Consider the following 8,920-nt stretch of genomic DNA (forward strand, 5'->3'; position numbering starts at 1 on the left):
GAAATTTGATGGGTTCTCAACTAAACTAACTATACAGCAGGGTAAAGGAGAAACCCGAAGTCTAGTCAGGTAAAATGGCTCAGGCCTTCTGTTCCAGGACTTGGGGTGTTGATGTGTGTGGGGGGGGCACTTGAATTTGAAGCCAGCCTGAGCCACACAGTCAGAGCCTGTCTTAAAGCAAAAGAAATGGAGCCGGATATGCTGACTCACGGCTGCAATAGCACTAGGGAGGCAGCAGAGCCATTGGGATTAGAAGCTCAAGGCCATCCTTGGCTAAATAGCAAGTATGCGGCCAGTGCGGACAATGTGACATCTCATTTCCAAGCAAAAAACAAAAACCAATCAAACACAGAAGAAAACCAAGGCTAAAGGGAGAGGAAGAAGATAGAAAAATAGCCCCAAACACAAAACAAAAATGGACAGAAAGGTTGGAGTTGCAGAGATATGTTGTCTTGGAAACCACTCTGCAAAATGTTGTCATGGAAACCAAAGGGCTATGTGTCGTCATGGAAACCACAGTAAGACTCCTATTAGGGATGCTTTAGAACTATTTTTAAATCCTCTGGCAATCCGGGTGGGTCCTTAATATGAGATCGGGCAGACAACTGATGTCATTAAGCATACCTGTGGGTATAAACACACACACACATATATAAAGTTTCTCTACCTATTTATGTATTTTTTCTACATGAACATGACTTACTTATTTATCTACTTTTTTTGTCGTGGTGGTCTCTCAAACCCGAGACTGGCCTCAAATTTGAAAAGCATGTATGTAAGGATGACCTTGAGCTCGCTCTTTCTCTCTCTGTCTGTCTGTTTGTCTGTCTGTCTGTCTGTCTGTCTCTCTCTCTTTTGAGACAGGGTTTCTCTGTGTGGCAGCCCTGGCTGTCCTAGAACTCGCTCTGTAGTCCAGGCTGACCTCAAACTCAGAGATCCACCTGCCTCTGCTTCCTTCCTGAGTGTTGGGATTAAAGCATGCGTCATCACTGCACAGCTGACCTTGAACCCTTAATCCACCTGCCAAGGGATCACAGGTGCCCCGATATGCTGACTTTTAATTAATTAATTTATTTTTGAGACACAGTCATTATGTAACCTCGATCAGCCTGATCCTTCATTTGCATCCCTGACATTCCCTGAACTTTCTGGGATTCTCCTCCTGGGATAACACTATGCCTGGCTTTATAAATATATTTTAATTTAATTTATTTACATTAACATTTCCCCCTCCCTTTTTAAAATTGTTTTCAAGACAGGGTTTCTCTGTGTAGCTCCGGCAGCCCTAGAACTCACTATGTAGACCAGGCTGGTCTCGAACCCAGAGATCCTACAATCACACTTTTTATTTTATGTGCATAATTGTTTACCTACATGTATGTATGTGTAACCAAGGTGACCAGAAGAGGGGTCATATTCCTTGGAGGTGGACTTACAGAGCGCTGTGAGTGGAACCAGGGTCCTACCAAGAACAGCTAGTGCTTTCGTTCATTGAGCTACCGCTCCAGTGTGAGAGTCTCACTATCTATAGCACAGTCTGGCCGGGAACTCAGAGAGTCCTGCCTCTGCCTCCCAAATTCTGGGATTAAAGGTGTGAGCCACCAACCGGGCCATAAACACATTTAATTTAAATTCTCTCTCTCTCTCTCTCTCTCTCTCTCTCTCTCTCTCTCTCTCTCTCTCTCTCTCTCTCTTTGTATGTATGTATACACATAATATTGATTCATTTTTCACTTACTTAAGATATTTTTACATCTCATTTTTATTGTTTTCCAGGGAATCATTTTTTTAGTTTTACCAATTACCACTGCATAGAATGGCAGATGAGGCACAAGTTTTGGGATAGTGAGGAGGCTCAATGGGTAAAAGTGTCTCCTGCACAAGCCTGGGACCTGAGTTCAGTCCATGTGGAAGGAGAGCACTGACTCCAGCAAGCTGTCCTCCAACTTCTACATTTGTTGTGCCTTGATGCACACACCCTGACACACACATCATACACACATACTCACAAATGAAATCCATTTGAAATGCAGAGTCTTAGAAATATGACTTTCCCCAAGCCCATGTTTCATTGGAACACTATAATTCAAATGCATAATTTTTGTGTTTGTGTGTTGGAGGTGGGGTTTGCTTGCACAAGTGCGGTTGTGGTGACCAGAGGTCAGTGTTGGTACCTTCCTGGATTGTTCACTTTATTTAGAGTTTCTCTGTGTAGCCCTGGCTGACCTGGAACTTGCTATGTAGACAAGGTTGGCCTTGAACTTGGAGATCCACCTGTCTCTGCCTCCTGCTGCTGAGACTAAAGGCGAGCATCACCATGAAATTTGAGGCAGGGTCTCTCACATTCCTGGACCGTGCTGTCTGGATAGACTGGTCAGAGGAGTCCCTCAGTACTGCCTATCTCTGTTTCCAGCACTGGGATTCTAGGCCTGAGATGCCGCACCCGTTTCTTTCATGGGTGCTGGGGATCTGAACTCAGGTCCTCGCATTTACATAGCAAGTACTTTACCCTTGTAGCCACAATCCTGCCCTTCAGTTTCTTTTCTTTTTTGGGTGTTGTTTTTGTATTTTGAGACCGGAATTTCTCTGTGTCGTGCTAGCTATCCTGGAACTCACTCTGTAGACCAGGCTGGCTTTGAACTCACAGAGATCCTTCTACCTCTGTCTCTTGAGTGCTGGGATTAAAGGCCTTCACCACCACTGCCTGGCCTTCAGTTTCATTTTTGATGATAGAGTCTTCCGATTATTCTTAATCTACAGGGTAAATCTCAGTTTCTGGGGTAAAAGAAATTGCCTTTTTTTATAGTTACTTGTGATGTGGTTGCTTAAATTCAAACATAACCCTAGTCACGGGAGCTTTCGTCTAAGTTACCTCAACTTTGGTGAATTTCGTAAGGTAAGTATTTTTCTTTCTTATCTCTTAGCACTTATCCAACAGTGCTGTGATTCACTCCAGAGGCTCGAAAGCCTTCTATTGCCGGGTTGTACCCAGAGGTTTAAGTTATTTATTTTAATTGCGTGGGTGTTTTGCCTACATATGTATCTGTGCCCCACATGTATGCAGTGCCCACAGACGCCAGAAGATGGCATCAGATTCCCAGGACTGTTGGCTGCTGGGAATTAAACCTGGGTTCTATGCAAGACCTGCCAGCGCTAACTGCTGAGCTATCTTTCCAGCCCTGTCACTTTGTATTCTAGCAAAAACAAAACAAACAAAAAAGGAAGAAAACCCCCCAAGCCCCCAAATAATAATTTTAAAATTATAAAAGTTGTCAGACGTGGTGGCACATGCCTTTAATACTAGCACCCTTGGAAATAGAGGCACGTGGATCTCTGTGAGTTCCAGGCCAGCCTCATCTACACAAAAAGTTCAAGGACAACCAGGGCTGCACAGTAAGACCCTTTCTGAGGTGTGAGGGTGAGATATATGCGCGTGTGCATGTTTGTTTATATATATAAATTAAAAGAGAAAAATAGCGGTAGAAAAATTAGCCCTGGAGGGATGTAGGATATGGACTTTTTGTCCAATGGACATCTGAACAGTCCCAGTGGCCACATCTTTCGTCCATCTTTCTTATTAAGCCCAACTACAGAACCCACAGCTAGGCAGCAATGATGCCTAGCAACCAGTGGCTGGTTGCCATGGAGACCGCCGGGGATGCAGATCAGAGGAAGTAAAGTGCGCATGAGCGCTCTTCAACGCCAACGCCAGGCCAGCTCGGTGGGGCTCAGGGGGATCAAGGCCGTTTGACCCGTGTAGACTGGAGCTGGAGCCGGGCATAGACACAACTTCCTGGCTCTTTGGGGCTGGGGCCTGCTCTCCGCAATCTAGCCTCCTGTCCTTGGCCGGCCAGAACATCCCCGTGAACCAGCAGCGCTCCAGACTCCAGGAAGGGGCCAGGGCCGATTGCACCATATCCGGTACACGTGAGCACTGGGGGCCCAGGTTAGGGAGGAGGATCTTGAGGGGAGAGGAGTCAGGCCTCTTACAAAGCCAGCTGTGTAAGAGACAAGGGAGATCTATGATTTTGTCCGTCTTCCAGGGAATCTGACCCCACTGTCTTGTGAGATTCATATTTGGGAACCAGCTCACCTCCACTCCTCTCCCTCTCAGAGTCTTTGTTCCCTGCACAGGTAGAGCAGGAAGATGTCGGAGCCCATGGCGATGAGCTTGCTGGAAGACTGGTGCCGGGGCATGGGACTGGACATCCACAGGTCCCTATTGGTTACTGGTATTCCTGAGCATTGTAGTCATGCAGAGATCGAGGAGACCTTGAATGGGGTCCTCTTGCCACTGGGCACATACCGTGTGGTCAACAAAATTTTTTTGCGGCAGGAGAACGTCAAAGCTGCGCTTGTTGAGGTTAGCGAGGGTGTGAACCTGAGCTCTGTACCCCGCGAGTTCCCGGGGAAGGGTGGTGTCTGGAAAGTGGTCTGCAGAGACCCCACCCAGGACGCTGAGTTTTTAAAAAATCTGAACGAATTCCTGGATGGCGAAGGGCGCACTTGGGAGGACGTGGTACGTCTCTTGAGGCTCAACCAGCATCCATCATCCCCGAACCCAAACCAGCCTCCACCGAACTGGGCAGAAGCCATGGGGCTGCTCCTGGGCGCCGTGGTACAGGTTATCTTCTACATGGATGCAGAAATCCGTAATCGGGAGGAAGAAGCGAGGGCCGAGGAGGCCAAGCTGATGGCGACTTGGGCGTCAACAGCAAGGAGACCGGTAAAGAAGGAACCCGGACTGGCTGTAGAGGTGGGCTCGACTTTCAAGATGGAGGACCGAAACTACTGGAAGACTGCAGAGGACCGTGGTGACTCTCCAAAACCTCTGTTTCGCCGGACTGGAGGTAAGATTCGCTCCAGGAGAAGGAAGCAGAAAAAAAATCCTAAGCAAGAACCAATATGCTGGAGAAAACCCCAAGGCAACAATTACAATAAGGCGAATTTAGAAGGCGCTGAAGCTGCAGCTGCCCGAAACTCAGAGATCCCGGAGTCTGTCAAGAACAACAAAAAACCCTTTGTGAAGCAGGAGGAGACAGTTTGGAAGAAGAAAAGAGTCTGGAAGGATCCCAACGATCTTCCTCGGCGTTCACGGGCCACAGCAGAGGGCCCTGGGAATCTGGAGGACTCAGATCAAGAAGGTGGTCCTGAGAGCCCTCCAAAGAAGAAAGCCATGACCTGGGCCACAAATAAGATCCCTGCCCCCATGAGGAAGAAGAAGAAGATGGGCGTGGGCTCTCTCTCTTATGTTCTGATTGATTCTGAAGTTACCAAGAACACGCCCGTGATTCCCAAGAAAGGGCCTGGTTCTAGAAGGGCCATGTTGGTTCAAAGGGCTCCTCGGGGGCCCCAACCTGCTAATGCACCTGCTTCAGCTTCCGGTGCTCAGAAGACTAAGCCAGGAGGCTTCTCTCATGTCTCCAAAGGTGAGTGCATATAGACATGATGTGGTTAGTTAAAACAGGGGTGCAGTGTAGGGACAGGGGGCCTAACAGGACCCCAGTGCATAAGGGCAGTGTTTTAAACCCCCTCCCAGGTGAGGATTAGTGAGAGAGCCCAGTCCTCCCTCCTAAAGCCCTTGCTAGGCATCGTTTGGGTCTCTGTCAACCCGTGACTATCTCACCCACTTCTTTCCACAGCAATATAATGGTTTTGGGGTGTGTAATCGTGTATCCCCAGCACTTTAGAGACTGAAGCAGAGGGTTGAGAGAACGATCAGCCTGCGCTACATAAAAGTTTATAATTTGATATTCTGCTGTTTGTTAGCGTGCGGGACTCTAAGGCTGCTGTTTCCAGGGCTCGACTGGGTGGGGATGGGGGTGGGCATGGTCCTGGACTCAGGAGGTTCCCAGGCAGTAAATATCTAATTATGCCTGACCCTGCTACCCTTCTGGGGATATTCTGATTTATCCACAGATTCCAGAAAGCTATGATTTGGGGAACCCTGCACCTGAGGAGGTGGAAGAGCATCGAGAAAGAAGTTTCGAGTTGGAAGCAGACTTTTTCTTTGTGGTTGAATGAAATATGACTTTGGACTCTGTAGGGGCCTGTTAAGTGTGTGTGCTCTGACCCGCACAGGTAACGATGTAAGGCCTTAGGAGGTGTGTGTGCTGGGGTAACTCTGTCCTTTCCTCAGGAGGAGCTTCTTTTCATCTCTGCTCACCCTCAAAGGCGGAAGAGGTGATAAGTAGCTTTGGAAAATGCTAGAACATTCTTTCCCTTTTACCCACAAGAGGGCTCTTGGTTATGTTTATCCACATTTAGCCTTTATCTTCCTCTACCCTCTGATTTTTCTTCTGGAGGCCCAGCCCACTTGTAGAGCCTGAAGTCCAGAAGGGCAGGTGGCCATTCTGTCCCTTGTGCTATAAGCATTCGGTAAGTCAGGCCTTGCTCTTCGAAGCTTGCTTCGTGTACTTCAACTTTGATCCTTCAGCAGCCTAGCCAGAAGTTGGCTAGGTCCCAAGAGTTGGTTCTGGAGAAAACCCAAACATCTGCTTGCCCTTGAATTCTTCAGATTTCAGAGTCTTTAAAAAAAAAAAAAAAAAAAAAACGGATGGCAGGGGAGATGACTCAGAGGGAAAGAGGGCTTGCAGTGTAAACACAGGGACCTAATTTCTAATCCTTAGGACTCATGTGAAAAGGTCCTGCGTGGCTGCCTGTGCCTGTAACACCAGCATCGGTGGTGGAGACAGGTCAATCCCAAGGACTTGCTGGCCAGCCCCCCCATCTGAGCCGGTGAGCTTCTGGGCAGGGGAACCCCCCAGTGAGGAGCTGGGGGCGTGGCCAATTGGCAGAGCTCCTGCCTAGCATATGCAAGGCCCTGGGTTTAATCTCCAGAACCAATAAAAAACAAAATGGAATAAAAACAGCACTTTAGTTCCCAAATGGAGTGATGCCCCTCTCAGAAAGCCTGCAGGGGAGAGGAGAGGTTGGTAGAGAAAAATCAGCAGTTAGCTCAAATTCTGTTGACCTCTTAGAGACCCCCTATCATTGAGGCTTAAGTCAGATGTTCACATTATAGGAAGAAAGGGAAAATCTCTTTTCAACAGTTTCTTTTAAATGGACAGAATTCTGTCTTCTAAATTTAGTGCCATTAAATCTGACCATGCTGCCCTGTACCTTCTGTGTGTGTGTGAAGGAGAGAGAATGGTGTCTTCACCATCTGTGGTTTCTAAGCTACATCCTGGGGACTCTTTTTTTTTTTTTTTCATGTTTAGAAGCACGAAAGAGATGCTGGAGATACGACTCAAAGAGAAAAGGGACAGGGGCTTGCCACCAAGTTCGAGTCCCTGGGTTCAATCCCCAACACCCACATAGTGAAAAAAGAGAAGCAACACCCGTGTTAGCCTCTGATCTCCACAAGTACGCCCCCAGGAAATAAATACAATAAAACATTTTAACATTCAGAAGAAGCAGCTGTGGTGACACGTGGCTGTAATCCCAGCATGTGGAGACTGAGGCAGGAGAATTGTTATGAGTTCAAGGCCAGCTTGGGCTATAGAGTGAGACCCTGCCTCAAAATAAATAAGTAAATAAGAACATTTTGTTTAAAGTGTAGAAAAATGAAAACTCAACTGTGTTGTGATCCAAAATATTCCCTTGTGTGTATAGGATAACTGTAACTAGCCATTCACTCTGTATTTTGTATATAGTTGTATTTTTCTGTGTGTGTGTGTCCATCTGTGCATGTGCGTGTATGTGGAGGCAGAGGGTTTCTTTGGGTGTCACTCCTCAGCCACCACCCACCTTTTTATGAGACCCAGTCTCTCACTGTCCTGAAACTGGCTAGGAGGCTGGTGGGGCAGTGGACCCCAGGGATGCCCCCCTCCCGCCCCCAGCACTGGGGCTATAAGCCTGTGCTACAACGTTGACTTTTTTGTTTGTTCTGGGGATCAAACTCAGATCATTCCTCTTGCAACATAGTTTTCTAATGAGGTGTCGGGTGTGTGTGTGTCTCCTCCCTCCCCCACTCTCTAAGTTTCTTGTAGGTGTGAACTTTGAGGAGAAAGGTCGGAAGGGAGTGGAAGGGATTTGGTCCCCTGCATGTCCTGTAACACAATATCCAAAATGAGTCTGCGCCTGTGTGTTTCGCTTTCCTGTTCAGCTGTGACAGAGCTAACCTTGCTAACCTGTGCTAACCTGGTACACAGTGGGCTTTCCGTCCTGGACTGCCAGCCCTCGTGAGTTTTCATGCCCTTTTCCCAACTTCAGATTTCTTGATCCAGAAACTGTGATCAGTTGTTAAACATTTGTCAGTGAATCAGTCAGCCGCCAGCCGCTTTTCCTATGATAATCCTTCGTGGACGTAGCACATTGATACAACGATCAATGACTGTAAATGTGTGAGTGTAAAATAAAGTTGTGCAAATGAAGTCTCTGTGCAGTCTGTCCTGTTGGAGGAGAGAACTTGGCGGAAGATTTTTCCTGCTGCTTAGTAAGAGATTCACGTGACCCTTGTTAGTTTCCTATCAGAGAAGTTATTTGTTCTTGGTTGTTGTGGGCTGTTATCCATGTCTCCAATGACGTTATGGTTTCTAGACTAGGTGATAAGTGAGGCTGAATGATCCGAAAGTAGTTTATTTAGTTATTTGTGTTTTGATAATAGGGGTTGAACCTAGGGCCTCACATGTACTAGGTAATCACCCCACTGCTGAACCACACCCCAGCCCCTCACTGGGGGATTCTAGGCAGGGGCTCCACCACTGAGCCACACCCCAGCCCTCACTGGGGGATTCTAGGCAGGGGCTCCACCACTGAGCCACACCCCAACCCCTCACTGGGAGATTCTAGGCAGGGGCTCTACCACTGAGCCACACAACCAGCCCTCTTTTTTGGTTTGTTTGTTTGGTTTTGGTTTTTGTCCGTTGTTTTTGAGACAGAGTTTTTCTATGTAGACCTTAGTATCCTAGAACTTGTA

General features: G+C 47.4%; 1 protein-coding gene across 3 annotated transcripts; it reads left to right on the plus strand.

Annotated features, from left to right (window-relative positions):
* Nucleotides 1-3,689: 3,689 nt before the first annotated feature.
* On the plus strand, nucleotides 3,690-8,366 carry Pnma8a (PNMA family member 8A). 3 transcript variants are annotated; one of them, XM_057751432.1, is made up of 3 exons: nucleotides 3,690-3,927; nucleotides 4,135-5,429; nucleotides 5,920-8,366. In XM_057751432.1, the coding sequence occupies exons 2-3, from the start codon at nucleotides 4,148-4,150 to the stop codon at nucleotides 5,934-5,936; spliced, it is 1,299 nt and encodes a 432-aa protein (XP_057607415.1). In that variant the 5' UTR covers nucleotides 3,690-3,927; nucleotides 4,135-4,147; the 3' UTR covers nucleotides 5,937-8,366. The 3 variants fall into 3 exon arrangements, with proteins under 3 accessions (XP_057607415.1, XP_057607399.1, XP_057607406.1); XM_057751416.1 differs by having other exon boundaries at nucleotides 3,690-3,921; XM_057751423.1 differs by lacking the exon at nucleotides 3,690-3,927 and having other exon boundaries at nucleotides 3,934-5,429.
* Nucleotides 8,367-8,920: the final 554 nt, after the last annotated feature.

This window comes from Chionomys nivalis, chromosome 2, assembly GCF_950005125.1.
Source record: "Chionomys nivalis chromosome 2, mChiNiv1.1, whole genome shotgun sequence".
Taxonomy (NCBI): domain Eukaryota; kingdom Metazoa; phylum Chordata; class Mammalia; order Rodentia; family Cricetidae; genus Chionomys; species Chionomys nivalis.

Excerpts from the sequence above, each read along its gene's own strand:
- Pnma8a (XM_057751432.1), top strand. The coding sequence starts at position 4,148 with ATGTCGGAGCCCATGGCGATGAGCTTGCTGGAAGACTGGTGCCGGGGC.